Consider the following 17,858-nt stretch of genomic DNA (forward strand, 5'->3'; position numbering starts at 1 on the left):
GACCCGGTAATTGCCCTTTTCTTGGACCCGGTAGAAATCAATCCCCATTCCAATTGAGCCCCATAGGGCTCAGTGGGAATGGGGAGGATGCTAACAACGGGCCCGTTAATGAAGGACCCGTTAGCATCCTGGCCTGCTAGCAGGTCCCGCTTTTCACGTCTGGTCAGACCAGACGTGAAAAGCGGTACCCGCTAGTAGGCCTCGTAATAGGGCATCCCATCATGAACGGTACCGGTCCCGTACCGGCACCGTTCATTACGGGAGCGCCAGGGTCCTAATGAGGCAAATAGATTCATGCTTGAATGATATGATTGCTGTCAGAATGGAGGGATGAACGGTGACACGTAATGCTGCGTTTGGCCATACATTTGTATCCCGCTGGCTTAAGTTATTTATAAATATGCTTACAACACCAAAAATACATCCGTCTAACGCAAACAGAACTTACTTCAAACGAATACTGCTAGAGAAGTGCATCTTTCATGGTCCCACATAGAGGACCATTGTACTAATTGGAAAGACTGAAACCCTCCTTAGGGAGGTCGCACAGTCGTCAATTCGCTTTAAAGTCAATAAGCTGCTGAAAATGGGGTGGGATAACACAGTTTGGGACTGCTCAGGGATTTACCGAATGAACGTCACCTATGGTTTGATTCCTGCGGTTTGTGGCAGGGTCAGTGTTATATCTTTGTAAGGGGATTCAGGGACCCTTGCCAACCTGGGTAGGAGGCCTACCAGGACAAAAGCTAGAGCCAGCCCTGTACCAGATGTGGGGAGTGGGAGTTAGGGGATCCAGTCCCTATAACCCCATCAGGTGCCATGAACATAAGCATGGCTACAACTCTTTGCCACGTGATACCCCCCATTTGCTTTTCTGTCCAAAGTTTTCTTTTGCCATTTTCAGGACAGCAGATCCCTGAATGCACCTTGAAGCAATCAAAACAACCTACACTGAAGCCCGGGGAATGGAACCAAGAGCTCAAATGGAAAGAACTGGGATGTTTCTTGCCAAACAGAAATAAGAGACCCAACACCTGACCTGCTAACTCAAGACAAACCCCAGTCGAATGGTTGGGCAACAGAAGATGAACTGGATTGGGGAGAGATTGCAATGGGAGAGACACTGAAACCCAACCAAACTGAATTGGAAACAGAACTCACCAGATACTGAAGGAAGCCACATGGAAAATGATCAGTCTGAGCACCCGACTGCTACCTTACAAACAGGTTGAGAATGGAGCTGAGCTAAGGGGGTATTTTAAAGCTTTTCAACTGTGTAGCCCAGCCCCTCGGAAAAGACAGATTTAGATTGGCCAGCAGAGTCACGTGAGCACTGGAGCCAATGCAGAGGGGGGGGGGTCTGTTTGAGAATTAGGAGCAGAGGATTGAATGGAGTGTAGATTGTGGTTGGAGGGATGAGATGTGGGGATGTGGAGGTGGACCAAGAGACCAGGTGGGGGATAGATTGTGGAGTGGCCTGCTATACAGTTGGCAGGAGTCTTCGAGCAGAGTATACGTGAGGTATTGATTGTGAGAAACATGTTACAGATGGCACAAGCATCACTCCAAATCTTAGATGCGGATCCAGGGACTTTATTAAAATACCAATGTGCCCTACAGCCGTCCCTTTCCCCCACGTCTGAATGAACCTCCTCCCTAACCAAGACGTCCTTAGCCGGAGGTCAGTAAATAGTGATTATTTCACCCTCAGTATCTCACTGTCTCCAGAGCCCTGGTTCTCCGAAGGTTGGACTACTGCAACAGCTTCTTCCTTAACCTCCCTTCTTCTGCTCTGCACCCTTTGCAACTCATCCAGAACAGAACCATGAGACTTATCCTTGGCCTCAAGCCCAGGGACCGCATCTCTCCGGTGATGAAATTCCTCCACTGGCTCCCTCTATCTGCAAGGATCAAGTTCAAGACCCTCTGTATTGTCCACAAAGCTTTCTGTGACCTGGGACCTACCTAGATGCAACAGTGCCTACCTAAATACTGTCCCTCCCGAGCCCTCCGCTCATCTACCTCCAACCTTCTGAGAGTGAGCCGGTTCTCCAAGCAGAGATTTAGAGGGAGATCCTTATCCTCAGCAGGTGCCTCCCTCTGGAATAGCCTCCCTGCTGCCCTCCGTCTTGAGCCTGATCTTCTTAAGTTCCGAAAACTCCTCAAGACCTTCCTCTTCTCCTATTCCTTCTCTATCCCTCTACCCCGCTAACCTACCACTCTTCTCTTTCCTTCTTCCCGTCCTCTTCCTCAGAGCTGGCTGACTGGCCACCTGGTGTACCTCACAGTCTCACAGGTCCTGGGCACCCCGCCAGTCCTCTCTCGCACTTGCCTCAGGGCCCCACACTCACCCCACCCTCACAGCACTTGAGGAATGACACAAGAGAGTGGCTCTTTCTGCACTTGCCCCAGATCACACCGACTGGGTGCACTTGGACCTTCCCCTCCCTGTATCCGTCTGTGCACTTGCGCGATCCGAATGTGCAGACTATTATCATCTCTGAATTTTAAGGGCTCTGACTTGACAGTTGTCTTTCCCCATTTTTCCACCCTCCATGAGCGCTTTGAAACACTTACCATGTGTATAGGCGCTTTATAAATAAACATTACCATTACTGCAATTAAGGCAGAGATCATTGGTGGAAAACCGTTCCTGAATTGCGGCCAGACAGTCTGGTATGAGAGAAGGAGAAGAGGTGGCTGAGGGGAGCCTGAAAGAGAGCTGGGTGACATCTGCATAACACTGAATATTGGAGCAGAAAGTAGTGTTGCAGTGGGAAAGAGGTGCCAGGTAGTGGTTGAAAAGCCAAGGAGAAAGGCTAAACCCCTGGGGAACACCACAAGTATAGAGAGAGATAGAAGAGAGGAAAGACCCCAGTTGGACCTGTAAGGGTCGGTCGGTGAGAAAGGAGGTCAACTAGGCCAGGGCCCGATCAGTGATACCCAGGTTGTCACAGAGGCGATTGAGCAGGATGGCATGGTTGGACATATCAAAAGCAGAGGATAGATCAAGGAGAATGAGGACAGAAGGAAGATTAAAAGCAAGATTCGAGAGCAGGTCTTCACAGGTGTTCAGGAGAGCAGTTTCGGTGCTTCTGGCAGCTCTGAAGCCAGACTGATGGTCATGGAGACAGCCTAGAGATTCAGAGTGAAGATTGAGCTGGGAGATGGCCATCTTTTCTAAGAGTTTGCCCAGGAAAGGTGTGATGGAGATCGGGCGATAGCCGGAGAGGAAGGAACGCAAGAGGGCTTCTTTAGAAGGGGGTGCACAAGGGAGTGCTTAATGGGAAGGGGAAGGTTCCAGTGGCAAAGGAGTGATTGCAGAAATCAGCCAAGGCTGGAGCCATGGTGTCGATGTGGTCCTTGATGGTTCTGAATGAGCAGGGGAGAACCTGCTTGGATGAGACTTTCACAGATCGGACTTGGCTAGAAACATTGTCAGGGGTGAACAAGGGAAAGGAGGAGAAAGGAGGAGGAGAAACAGCCACAGACAGGCCAGGAATTGTAGAGGAGGAGGGAGAGGAGGTAGAGGAAGAGAGGTTGGACAGAATGGGCCTCATTACAAATTTGGCAGTAGCCTTGCTGGTAAAACCGGCAGGCTGACGCCAAACCTGCAAAATGTTCAGGCCCCTGGCAATGGGGAAATACAGGACCATTACAACATTGGCGGACCCTGTATTTCCCCAGCTTTACTCCCTTTACTCCCCATTCCCATTTGAGCCCAATAAGGCTCAATGGGAATGGGGAGGTTGGATGCACCGGCACCATTCAGAAAGGTGCCGGTGCATCCAACATGCTCTGCTCGCTGGTGCCGTTCCGCCCGGCAGGCCAGTCTGGCAGGTTAAAAGGCATACGCAAGCAGAACTCGTAGTTTGCCGGTCCGGTAACTATGGTCCCAGCAAGCTTACCGGTACCATAGTTACCGGACCAGCAAACTCGTAATGAGGCCCAATGTCTTGATTTTTAATGGTGAAATGAGAAGCCAAGGCCGTGCAGAGGGCCTGGGAGGGAACACTTGAAGTAGAGACTGCAACAGGATTGGCCAGCTCCTTGCAGATTTTGAAACGTTCGGCCGAGTTGTTGGATGCTGCAGAGATGCAAGCTTGTATGTAGACTCTCTTCTTAGAGATGATAGAGAATCTGTACTTCATTTAGAGCAGGCGGGAGGCCAGTTTGTCAAGGTGTGCACCTGATGCCCCCCACGTCCTCTCAGCCGGCCTACACTTGCATTTAAGGGTGGAGAGGTCAGAATCGTACCAACAGTAGCACTTGGATGTGGGCTTCAAATGGATCCTCATGACAGGGGCAAGGATGAACAGAGTGTTAGAGATAGCGAGATGAAGGTTAGGGAGGGCTGTGTCGGGGTGTGAGTCAGCCAAAGGTGCAGGAGGAGAGAAAGTAGCGGCAAAAGCCTCAATTGTCTTCACAAACTCAAACTTTCAGTTTGGACACAGATGGAGAATGAGCGATGTGGGGCTTATTCGGTGAAGCAAATCCATGTGATTTGCCCGCGTCTGAAAGTACAGCGGGAAAATCATTCGCATGAGAAAGGTGCGAACTACCAAAAGTTTGCACCTTTCTCACACCCACACACACACACAACACTCCCACAACACACCCATAACACACCCCCCACCCACACCCTCCGCACACCCACACCCCCAACATAAACAAACCCCACTTACCTTCATCTTCACGCTGGTTCCCTGCAGCGCCAGTTCCCTTTCACTTCCGTGATCGGGAACCGGCATGCAGGGTCCTTTCCTTTTCTTTTTTTAACGGAAGGCTGCGGGTTGTCCCCCGCAGCCCCCGCTCACTATACCATAAGGTTAAGTGATCATTAGGTATAGTGAGCGGGGCGATGCGGGGGACACCCCTGCAATCCCCGTGTCTTTGTCTGTTTTTTTTTTACAATGCTACCACCAAAGGTACAAACTTTTGGTGTTCGAACCTTTGGTGGTAGCATTTTTAGAACAAATGGTCATTGCGACCATTTGTTTTTCGGGAAAATCGTCCTAAACCGGTGAAGCGGGGTAGTTACTCTAGAACACTAACAAAAGGTATAGATTTTGTTATAAAATGCTGGGCTCACCGAGAGGAATCCTCTTTGTTTCTTCTCATTGTCAGTCGGGGGGCCCAGAATGGGCATAGGGGATGGTGGGGGGGCACGAACACACACACACACACACACACACCCCGTCCCCCGCCACAAGAATGAATGTGCACACATGATCTGCTCTTCGCATGCAGGAAATAATTCTTTATTTTCTCTGCTACACTGCACTCAGAGTAAGACAGTGTGGGCAAGCCATCAGGACATCTTTCAATCCTCGCGGCATTATCATCCAGACCTTTCGAACTGCTTATGGGGGCAAACTCGATATAAACAGGGCAAACATGATATTCTGGCAAATTGACAGGTTATTTTCATGTTGTCAGTTGTCTGGAAAGAAAATGCTAATAACATATTCTGATCCAATAAAATATTTTATTTTCCTTTCTCTGAAAGTTGTCACTGAGACCCTCCAGGCCTCCAGGTTTGCTCCTCTCTAGGCTGCAGAGGGATTGCTTTCTCTGAAAGTTGTCACCGAGACCCTCCAGGCCTCCGGGTTTGCTCCTCTCTTGGCTGAAGAGGGATTGCTTTCTCTGGAAGTTGTCACTGAGACCCTCCAGGCCTCTGGGTTTGCTCCTCTCTTGGCTGCAGAGGGATTGCTTTCTCTGAAAGTTGTCACCGAGACCCTCCAGGCCTCCGGGTTTGCTCCTCTCTTGGCTGAAGAGGGATTGCTTTCTCTGGAAGTTGTCACTGAGACCCTCCAGGCCTCTGGGTTTGCTCCTCTCTTGGCTGCAGAGGGATTTCTTTCTCTGAAAGTTGTCACCGAGACCCTCCAGGCCTCCGGGTTCGCTCCTCTCTTGGCTGCAGAGGGATTGCAATAACCTGCTGATTGCATTTTGTGAATCTATGGGATTTCATCTGGGTACGAGAACCAGCCACAGCTATCTACTTTTCTCATCGATGATGCAACATACTGGAACCTAGGAAGTTGTTTTCAGGGTTCATTCAATTTGATTTTTGCAACACATTTGATCGCATGGTTGTTCATATTTTGAGCCTCAAGTCTAAAGTGTTTAAGCTGTCATTATTTTACATTGCACTGTTTTTGCCGGTTGGAGTGTGCAGGGCTTACACCATGCACGCCAGCATTATACATTATATTCAGCTAATGCTAGTCCAAATGAATGCATCCTGGGATTTGCAGTCATGGATTTCCCCTATTATAAATCCGGGACTGCTGTTTGGGTGTGGCTTATATAGCCCAAGTAAAGTAGTTCCAGGTAAAGTAGTCCCAGGCCCAGCCACACCCGAAACACTAGACCGCATAGCTTAGTTCTTTGGAACTGAACTATGTGAGTGCCTCCATGTTAACTGAAGTCCCAATCCAAATGTTGTCCTTCACATAACAGTATGAGCCTGGCACCTAAGGCGCCAGGACTGGCTCCAAGAGAGTCTCTGATGGTGTTTTGTGGCCCTTGAGGCCACAATGGAAGCCTATAACCTGGCCCCAACCGAAAGGCTGGTTTGGCCATGACGACCAGATGCATAAATCGTGACAGCACTCCCCCACCAAGGCCCCTCTCATGGTAGTTCTTCTGCCTGGCCCTGGTTTAGTTGGATGATTTTGATGGAAACATTTTACCAAGCGTGGTGCATGGATGTTCTCACTTGGTTCCCATGTTCTGTTCTGAGGACCATATCCTTTCCAATCTACTAAATAATATAGTTTAGATCTAGTGTATTTTGAATCCAGGATCTCTTTAACTTCGAACTCTGGTTCTCCGTCTATCAGTACTGGTTTTGGTGGTGTTGTAACTCGAGTTCCAGGTTGGACAGGTTTTAGGAGTGATACATGGAATACAGGATGGATCTTCATGTTTGGTGGCAGGGTTAGTTTAACAGTTACTGGGTTTATTATAGACTCAATGGTGAAAGGTCCTAGATATCGTGGACGAAAGGTCCGGGTTCCTTTTATTGGCACATGTTTTGACGCTAAGCAGACTTCGTCTCCAACTCGGTAATCAGGAGCCTTTCTGCGATGTTGATCAGAGAATTTCTTTTGTCTTTCTTTAGCTTGAAGTAAATGTCCAGTTGCCTCTTTGAAGGCTTGAGTAATGCTTGTATGTAAGGTTTTCATCGCTGGCATCTCCAGAGCCCTGGGAGCATCTAATTCAGAGGTGAGTGGATGCCTACCATATAGGTTATAGAAAGGAGTTTGTCCTGTGCTGGTATGCAGGGAATTATTATAGGCATATTCTGCTATCCATAGTAAATCCTTCCAACCTTTTTCAACTTGGCGTAACATACAACGTAGGTATTGTTTGAGTGTCTGGTTTGTCCTTTCCGTTTGGCCATCCATTTCGGGATGATGGCTGGTAGATAATCGAATATCGATTTGGGCCATTGAACAGCACTTCTTCCAGAAGCCAGATACAAATTGACTACCTCGATCTGAAATCAGGACAGAAAGAAAACTGTTTATTCGTACTATATGTTCCAGAAACACCTTCGCCAGACTGGATGCATTTGGAAGACCTTTAAAGGGAATGAAGTGTGCCATCTTAGAAAATAAATCTACAACCACTAGGATGGTGTTGAATCCTTGACTGGGAGGTAAATCCGTGATGAAATCGAGAGAAAATGTATGCCAACGTGCGGGTGGAATTTCCAAGGGTTGTAGGAGACCAGCTGTTTTTTGCTTTTGAGATTTATTTTGTGCGCACACACCACAGGTAAGGATAAAGTGAATAATGTCTTTGCACCATGTTGGCCGCCAATAGTTTCTTTTCACTTTGACAATTCCTGGATGTCTTTCCATCAAAGAGTCATGATAAACGGAGATGACTTGCTCTTGTAATTCTTTACTTGGCAGATATAAATGATCTTTGAAATATCGTAGTTGATCCTTAATTATGTGATGTTCGTTTTGAGTACTCCATTTTTGTAAAATGAATCCGATCCGTTGATCCTTAATTATGTGATGTTCGTTTTGAGTACTCCATTTTTGTAAAATGAATCCGATGTGTCTCTGGATTCATTAAGAGATGGATCTTGTTATGGAGTTCACTTTGGGTTAGTGTTGTTGTCAGGACTAATAATTTGTCATTCGGAATGATAGCTACTGGATCTGGGGTTGTGTATACTTTCTCATCAATACCCATGTGGGATAAAGCGTCAGCTTTTCCGTTTCGGAGTCCCGGTTGATATGTGATCATGTAGTCATATTCTGCAAAGAAAAGTACCCATCGCAGCTGACGTGAAGATTGAGCTTTCACAGTTTTTAAGTATTGAAGATTTCGATGATCAGTAATCACACTGATGGTATGTCTGGCACGTTGGAGATACTGTCGCCAAGCCTTTAAAGCTGATTTGATAGCTAGAAGTTCTTTGTCCGTGATAGCATAATTAAGTTCTGGAGGCGTGAATTTACGTGACCAGAAGGCCACAGGGTGTAGCTGGCCGGTATCGGGATCCCTTTGTGAAAGAACTGCTCCCATTGCCAGGCTAGAGGCATCCGTTTTCACCACATATGGGAGATCTGGGTGAGGGTGTCGAAGAACTGGAGCGGACGTAAATCTTTTCTTGAGTTCTAGAAACGCCCTTTCTGCTTCTTATGTCCATTGGAATTTCTTATTGTTTTTTCGTAACAATGACGTGATCGGGTGCACTATCTGAGAAAAGCCTGGTATGAATCGGCAATAAAAGTTTGCAAAGCCCAGCATGCTCTGGATTCCCTTGAACGAAGTTGGCAACAGCCAATTAAGAATGGCATCTACTTTCTGCATATCCATCCTGATCCCTTTTGGAGTGAGGATAAAACTGAGGAATTCAACTTCGGTAACATGAAATGAACATTTTTCAAGTTTAGCATACAGTTGATGTTGACGGAGTTTTGCCAGAACTGAACGAACATGTTTTACATGATCTTGTTTAGAAGAGGAGTATACTAAAATGTCATCAATATAAACCAAAGCGCACACGTCGATTAGTTCCCGTAAGACATCATTCATAAAATACTGGAATGCAGCGGAGCATTGCAAAGTCCAAAGGGCATTACCTGATATTTGTACAGGCCATACTTGGTACGAAAGGCAGTTTTCGATGTGTCTCCTTCCTTAACACGAACGAGATGGTATGCTCCCCTAAGGTCCAATTTAGTGTAGATCCGGGCATCCTTAACTTGATCTAGCAGTTCCGGAATTAAAGGCAGTGGATAGTGATTTTTTACAGTGATTTGGTTCAGGGCACGATTGTAGATGCAAGTTCTCAAGTGCCCTTCCTTCTTTGGTACAAAGAATAAGGGACTAGCTGCCAGTGATTTAGACGGGCGGATAAAACCATTAGCCAGGTACTGATCTAGATAAGATTTCAAATTGAGGTTTCTGGTTCTGTGAGTGCATATATTCGGCCACAAGGGACTTGTGCACTGGGTATGAGATCGATCTGACAATCATAAGGCCTACGTGGCGGAAAGGTATTGGCTTGTTCTTTCTGAAAAACGTCTTGAAAATCTGGGTATTCGCTTGGTAGAGTAGCTGTAACCACCCAGTACTACTGTTGCTATTCCCCGAACAGCTGTCTGTGAATCAGTTTTCTGCTTTTCTCTGTAGTAGCAAATGAGAGCACAGTCATCGGAAAAGACCAACTTCTTTGCACGCCAGTCTATTTGAGTATTGTGAGCTACTAACCTAGACATCCCTAAGATTAACCGGAACTGAGGAGCCTTGATGAGGTCGAAAGCAATAGATTCCCGGTGTCAAGCCTGGCACAGAAGGGTTAATACTGCTGTACATTGGGTTACTGGACCAGAAGCCATCTCAGTACCATCAACAGCGGTGACCTTTTCAGTGGTTGGCTTTTTGCATAGGGGAAGCCCCATCTCTGCTGCCAGATCTTGGTCTATGTAGTTTCCAACTGCCCCGCTGTCTATGTATGCCTCTACGGCATACATCCGCGGTGGCTCTTGGTGATGGATCAAAATCACAGGTAATGCAAAGTGTGAGGTCTGTGTCTCATTCTCCTCGCTCGAAAAATGGACCTCTACGCTTGCCGGGCCTGGTAGTTTTCCGTCTCCTTGTTGTCGTCTTCCTTTTCTGTAGCTCCTACAGTTCTCCTTGGAGGCTTTATTGGACATTCTTTGAGGAAATGTCCTGCCTTTCCGCAGTATAGACATAATAGCTGTTGCCTCTTTTTGTCTCTTTCAGCCTTAGTTAAGGGAGCCCCTACCCCTCTGATTTGCATGGGTTCTACAGTGTTCGCCGCTGAACGTGAGACATTGTCCTTTGACCGGACATAGATGGCATGAGTGTCAAATCTCATCTGATCGACCTTTCGGTCCTGTAGCCTAAAATCTAACTGAACAACAAGATTGATGAACTCTGCACAGCCTCTTGGCGGATTAACCACTTGTGCTAGGACGTCCTTTAATTCTCCCTGTAGACCCCACTGGAATAATGTGGTCCTTTTCTCTTCAGGCCATCCCGTTTCAACAACTAACCTATTAAAAGTCGCTATATATGATAACAAGTCTTGATTTCCTTGACGGAGGGACAAAAGTTAAATATCCAATGCTTGTCCTCAGGTATGTCGAGCAAACAGTTTCTCCATTTCCTGCTGAAAACCTCTAAGGTCACGTAGCAGTGGATCATCCTGACTTACTAATGGTACAGACCAATCTGCAGCACTGCCACTCAGATATGATAAAACAAAGGCAAGCCGTGACCGGTCGTTAGGAAAAGCCCCGGGTCTTCAAAGGAAATGAAGACTACATTGGTTCATGAACGTTGCATACTTCTTTGGATCCCCCGCAAACCGGTCTGGTGGAGCTAAAGGAATTGTCCCAGGAAGAGTTATTTGTACCGGACTGGCTGGTGTTGTCACTGGCGGAACGCTTCCAGGTAAGGGGTCCTGTCCGGCCTGTGATTGGAGTAATTGTCTGCTCAATTCCTCAGTACGATCTTTAGTAACTATCATTTCTCTCCTAAGGGCGTTGGTTTCTTGTCTGGCTGAATGTACTTCGGCACATAGCTGCCCCAATAACTGGGCTAAATGGTCGATTTCTGATGTTTCCATGACATTCAGGTGCATAGTTATATAAGGCTCCACGTTCTGTTACGCTTACCTGATATCCACGGAGACCCCACTCAGCCCTGGCTGGAAGATTAGCACTCTCAAACCCTCTCCCTTGATAGTGTGTTGGACGTGGATAGCGCCTTAATATTAGGTATGGTGTGCTGTCCGTCCTGCGTCTCTGTGCAGGGGCGCGTTGGAGGTGTGGGCGTTCAGCGACCTTGTTGCTTCACTGGTGCGTTGCCCCGTGTTCGGGTCCCGGCCTGCTCTAACTCTGATTTGCTTGATGAGGTAGGTACTACTGTTTTACAGTCTTTTATCTTGCCCTTTTCCTCTTTTGCCTTTTTGTTGTTATTAATGTCTCTAGTTTCTTCCCGTCAGATGAGTTGGAGAGTTTTGGCGTTGCCGTTCTGTATAGGATGAGAATCCCAGCAAGGTAAGTGATGTGCAGTGCGCAGTGCTTTTTTGCCTTTTGTTTTTGCTGAGCTGGGCCTGTGCGCTTCCTTTGCAGGTCGTTATGATGTTCCGGGCCGCTGTGATGTTCCGAGATCAAGGAGAGACTACTCCTGGTAAGTGGTTTTCGTTGTCCTGGCGTGGCCATGAGCGAGCGTTCACTAATAATGTCTCTTTTCGTCTTTTTCAAGTTGCTGCAGCGTTCCGAAGATGGATGTGACGTTGTGATGAAGTATCCCCGGATCGCGTGTATTCAGGTGAGCATCTGGTGGTAGTTGGAAGATGGAAGATTCAAGACCAAAGCCAGGCTGCTACTTACAGGTAGGCACTGAATAATGGTTTTCTTCTTCTTCCAGATACAGGATTCAGCACGTGGCAGCATGCAAGAAACACCGGAGATCAGAACTGGACACGGTGAGCGTTACGCTGCTAACTGCAGAATAACGCAAAGCATGTGCTGCTGTTTGGGTGTGGCTTATATAGCCCAAGTAAAGTAGTTCCAGGTAAAGTAGTCCCAGCCCCAGCCACACCCGAAACACTAGACCACATAGCTCAGTTCTTTAGAACTGAACTATGTGAGTGCCTCCATGTTAACTGAAGTCCCAATCCAAATGTTGTCCTTCACATAACAGTATGAGCTTGGCACCTAAGGCGCCAGGACTGGCTCCAAGAGAGTCCCTGATGGTGTTTTGTGGCCCTTGAGGCCACAATGGAAGTCTGTAACCTGGCCCCAACCGAAAGGCTGGTTTGGCCATGACGACCAGATGCATGAATCGTGACACTAAGGTCTTTGAGAACAGAGTACTCTGTGACATCAATGCTTTAGACGACAAAGAAGACAAAAGAAATATTTATCAGAATATGAGTAAAGCTGACAAAACTATCCTCAATTCACTCTTCAACACTTCAACAACGACCAAATTATTATACGAAGAGCGGACAAAGGAGGGGCCACAGTGGTCCAAGACAAAGAAGCTTATATTGAGGAACGTGATAAGCAATTGGCAGCAACAAGTATTTATCCGGCTCTGGACGATAATCCAACAGATCGATTGAGCCAAATGATAAGTCTAAAGGTCGAGAAAGCCCTAGAGAGAGGGTGGATTACCAGAAATGAAGAAGCCCAGAGTCCCTCAATTCTACACCTTGCCAAAAATACACAAGGGTTTAGACAAGCCAACAGGACGTCCTATCGTCTCTGGCTTTGACTCTGTCCGAGAGCCTTTATCAAAATATGCTGACCACTTCCTTCAGCTCCTTGTGAAGAACATGTTATCCTATGTTAAGGACACCCTGCAAATAATCAAAGAGATTGAAGGAGTAGAATTTGACTCAGAAAAAGAAATTCTGATAAATGTAGACGTGGTGGCGTTATAGAACAGCATTCCGCAAGACCTATCATTGGGAGTGGTAGGTGAACGATTAATACAAGCGGAACCTGAGACAAAAACACCAATTTCATTTATTCTGTGGTTTGTCGAAATGGCCTTAAAGGAAAACTTTTTCCATTTCAACAGTAGGTTTTTCAAGCAGATTTAAGCTACTCTAGCCCCCAGTATAGCAAAGCTATACATGGAGTACTTTGAAGAAAGATACATTTATAGTAATACCAACTCATTTAAGAGACAGTTGCACCAATGGCGCCCATACCTGGATGAGATACTTATTCTATGGACCGGTAACGAAGCAGAGGCAGAGCAAATCCGGGTTTGGATTAATGTGCAAGACAGACATCTCATGTTTACTTGAAAAGAAATAAACTACTTGGATCTAATGATCATAGTAGACGACACTAACAAAACCTTGTACGTTAAACCATTTCATAAACCGACTGATAAGAACGCACTTTAGCACTATACAAGCTTTCACCCGAAACACACTAGAGATAATCTCCCTTTGGGGCAATTTTTAAGGCTGAAAAGGGACAGCACTAAGCCTGAGGATTACAAACATGAAGGAACACACTCAGAGAGAAACTCCACCAAAGAGAGTACCCAGAAAAACCGATAGCCAAAGCCTTGAAAAGAGCTAAGAATGAGAACCGTGAAGCACTACTAGACAGTGAGAGAAGAAAAGAAAAAGACAGAAGTCAGAAACCTGTATTTGTTAACACTTTCAGTCACCTCTCAAACCACATCCAAAAGATTGTACAGAGGAATTGCAGAATAATGGAAAAAGATAAACATTCACCTGACAAACCATTGGTCGCTTTTAAACGAAGCAAAAATATCCGTGATCAAGTAATGCGTAACAATAGAGTTCAAAACCCAGTGAGACAAGAAACCCTGACAGAAAGTCGGGGAAGCCAACAATGATGGGGCATGTCCCATGTGGGCAAAGCTCCAGCTGTGGGCAAACTAAGGGAAGCAGTGGGGTAGATTTAGGGCGGCCCAAGCCGTGGGTGCAGCAGCGAATATGAATGCATGCTCGCTCGCCTATGGCATCTGGTGCCCTTGTGCAAAGTTATACGTGGGCAAAACAGAGAGAAGAGTACAGGCAAGAATAACGGAACACAGAAGCTGCCTGACACATCGGGCGCCAGGGGCACCTCCAGTTCAGCACTTTATTGAATGTATTCAGAAAGCTGAAGACCTACGGTGGACAGTACTACATCGAGAGCAATTGGGAAGTGAACCAAATGTCAATTAAAGAAAACTCATAGGAAAAGAACGGGAAATTGTTTTTCTGACGAAAAGTGCAAGCATTGGTCTTAAGGAGCGTGCAGAGGAGTAAAATAGCACCTACCCACAGCGATGAGACTGGACCGTAGGGAAGAAACGAGTGCAATCCCTGCATCTGCTCTATAACAGCACAATTCATAATACAGCACATTGGGGTAAGCTGCAATACGGGTGTGCACTGTGCAGTACAGGAAACAACCGAATGCAGGCAAGTACTTAGGTGGCACTGTTGGAAACAGTTTGCCAAACAGCCCTTTGCCCCATCCGGGAGATGGGAGTCATGGCTAAAACCTCTGCCGCGGAGCACATGCAAGTCAGCGCGAAAACACACTATGCCATGGGGGCGTTTATAGTCCATCCTTAAAAGCAATGCTGGAGACGCATATACTGTAAGGCTAATATAGCAGATACGCCTGCAGATAGATATGCTATCAGAATTGATAATAGCATCGATATGGTAAGAGACAAGCAGAAATCTGCGTGTATTTAGCCAGAGACAGACACAGTAATGTTGCGATTCATTCGGAACTACCAGTCCCACAAGCCCCTAGTGCTTACGAGTAGCAAGAGGACATTCCCTAGTAAGAAGGGCAAGTGTTAAATAGCGGTTACCAAGGCAACCGTGCCAATGCCCCCGATCGAGCTGTGAGCAGAACAGAGAAACACGCCATGGGCATTTACCAACAGGAGTGTTCGCAGTAGGACACATTGCAATTAGAAGCAGGTGATATGGGCATTCCCTGCTGTGGCAGGGGCACTTCCATCTGAACGAAGAAGGGGACTGCATTATTGCCCAGCTTCCTCACCAGAGACCCCCCGATGGCACCATAAGATGATCAGGTAAGCAGTTACTATCACCTCCCTAACGTCCCCACTATAATGATCAGGATTTGATAACAGTCAACTGATATTATCTGAATACCAAGGGAGCCTAATAGAGAAGAAATACGTGTGGCATTGCTACCCACACAAAAGGGGACCTTACCTGCACCCATGGATGTGGAACTACGGATCCTAATGATCCGGAAAAGCGACAACGAGTGTGACAGAGACTCATAGTGAGATCTGGAGGAAGCACGTGCAGCCTTAATGAATTCTTTGGCTCAAGCACGGCGTTTCCCTTATAAACAGCTTGGGGGGCATAACCAACAGCGGCCATTTGGTAGAACCTCAAATCCAAAAGTTACATAAAGAAAAAAGAAAAAGAAATCGGGAAAGAAGTGTATCGCTAGAATACCATACACTTTGCAGTTCCAAATTGGGTAATTGGTGCTTAGAGTGATGATGCTTTCTAATCGTTTGAGAAATCACTCTCTTAGGCAAAATATGTTGTGATTGAATTAATTTAGCCAATCATAAGCGATCAAATGGGTAATTCATATCCCCATTCTGTGTATTTTTGTATTGTAGACCCAAAAGGTAGAAAATCAAGTGAGAGATGGAAGTCAGCAAAAGGGCTGATTTGACAAAAATATGACGACGCCTAAAGACAGGACACACGAAAAGGCTGTTTCTCGTTGCAAAGTTATGAGCTATTGTGCATAACATTTGGCTTAAGAAAGTGGAAATTAGCAATAGTGTAGCCCTGATGAAAGTCCAGGCACATTGTTCTTAATTTGAGAGAGTGAAGGAGTGAAACATGTTGGGCAGTGAATGCAGAAAGAGAGGGATTGGTGACATGTAAAGTAGTAGGAGAACATTACAGCTAGCATCTGCATTTACACTACTCTTGCTGTTTCCCACAAATATATTTATCACAATATTTGTTTTTAGATTGTATTAATTGTGTGTTACATAACGATGCATTACAACTTTTTTTATGTTTAGAAAAATAGTGTATGGAGATTTAATGACAACAACATAGACGTGGTCAGATGCCGTAAGAGCCTGACTCCAGATATTCATTTAACTACCTATTGGATCTGTGATGCCTAATCTATGGAATGCCAGTGTTTCTGTTCATATAAAACATAGGGGGATTATTCCCATAGGTTGTAGAACTTACCACTGGTCTCTCTTGCGCACTAGTGGCACGTATGTCACACCGCAGTGCACGTGTCCATATAGATTGATTGGCCTCATTCTTTCACACTATTCCTTTGTTTTGGACGTTGATCTTTTTTCTTCATCATTAATGCATATATTTCCAGTAATTGTGTTTTACTACAAACCTTCTTTTAGGCACCCTGCTGAGCAGTGATGGAAAGAAGGAACAGCACCATGGTGACAGAGTTCATTCTGGTGGGATTCACGGGTGGACTGAGTCTGAGGATTTCCCTCTTCCTCGTTCTTCTTTTGGTCTACATGGTCACGCTGGTGGGGAACGGCATCATGATGTTCCTCATTTTCATCGAGCGAGGACTGCACACCCCTATGTACCTCTTCCTATTGAACTTGTCCATACTGGAGACGGTGAACATATCAAATGTAATCCCTCTGATGTTAGTGCAAATATTGTCATTGCACAAATCAATCTCATTGTCCAATTGTTTTACACAGTCCTTTGTCTATGTCTACCTCTCTGCCAATGCTTTTGTCCTCTTATCCATCATGTCGTATGATCGTTATGTGGCCATATGCAATCCATTGCGTTACACCACCATCATGAATGATCGTCTCTGCTTTCAACTCATCATTAGCACTTGGCTGGTATCTCTTTTTTTTGTTCTCTACCCCACTTTTGTTGTCATCCGGCTGCCTTACTGTGGTCCCAATAGCATAAACCATTTCTATTGTGATGGTCTGTCGATCATAGAACTGGCCTGTTCGGACACTGGACTCCTACGATTATACAATATCATCTCCTCTCTGATCCTTCTGCCAGGATCACTGGGGATGACGTCTGTGTCCTACATCTTGATTATTGCTACGATTCTGCGAATCCCATCAGCAAATGGAAGACGGAAGACCTTCTCCACCTGCAGCTCTCACCTGACCATGGTATCCATTTGCTATGGAAGTGCCATTTTTGTTCAAGTGAGTCCGTCTCTGCACCCTTCAATCGAGGTCTACAAAGCAGTGAGCATGGCCAGCACCATCATTTCTCCTCTGATGAATCCTATTGTTTACACATTCAGAAATAAGAAATTCAAAGAGGTTTTAAAGAAACGTACGCATTGAAGGAGACATTGAAATAAAGCTGCCCATTAAATTGCTCGTGTATCAGCTGAGCGCCCTAATGAACCACGCCTCTCGCGGACTGTTTTATGTGTAAACGTTTCATTGAGGAAAGAGAGGCAGGACCCTAGGCCCTAAAAAGGAAGCCAGAGACCCGCCAACTAGTTAAAGCAATTCCATAGGTCCACATGCCCTTGGAACTATCATCAAATCTTCTTGAATATCATCAAACTTCAAGGCAGTTTGAGTGAGTCGAGTTGATTTCAAGGTTCTATAAGTGAAAATATTACCATTCTGAAACAAATGATGAAAAAATACATATTGAAATGTATATTCTTATAATGTTTGGATATTTATGAACTGGTTTTAAAACATGAAAATATAAACTATTTATAACAAAAAGGCAATAAAAAGGTTTCAGTTGTTTCATTCTGATTTGGTTATATTTTAAACATTTCACATAACATGCAGAGATAAATAAGACA

General features: G+C 45.8%; 1 protein-coding gene across 1 annotated transcript; it reads left to right on the forward strand.

Moving 5' to 3' along the window:
• Nucleotides 1-16,476: 16,476 nt before the first annotated feature.
• LOC138473488 (olfactory receptor 6X1-like) lies at nt 16,477-17,376 on the forward strand. The gene has a single exon (XM_069612130.1). It carries the CDS (start codon nt 16,477-16,479, stop codon nt 17,374-17,376), a length of 900 nt encoding a protein of 299 aa, XP_069468231.1.
• Nucleotides 17,377-17,858: the final 482 nt, after the last annotated feature.

The sequence above is a fragment of the Ambystoma mexicanum genome, chromosome 8, assembly GCF_040938575.1.
Source record: "Ambystoma mexicanum isolate Mex_15411 chromosome 8, UKY_AmexF1_1, whole genome shotgun sequence".
In the NCBI taxonomy this organism is placed as follows: Eukaryota; Metazoa; Chordata; class Amphibia; order Caudata; family Ambystomatidae; genus Ambystoma; species Ambystoma mexicanum.

Excerpts from the sequence above, each read along its gene's own strand:
- LOC138473488 (XM_069612130.1), top strand. The coding sequence starts at position 16,477 with ATGGTGACAGAGTTCATTCTGGTGGGATTCACGGGTGGACTGAGTCTG.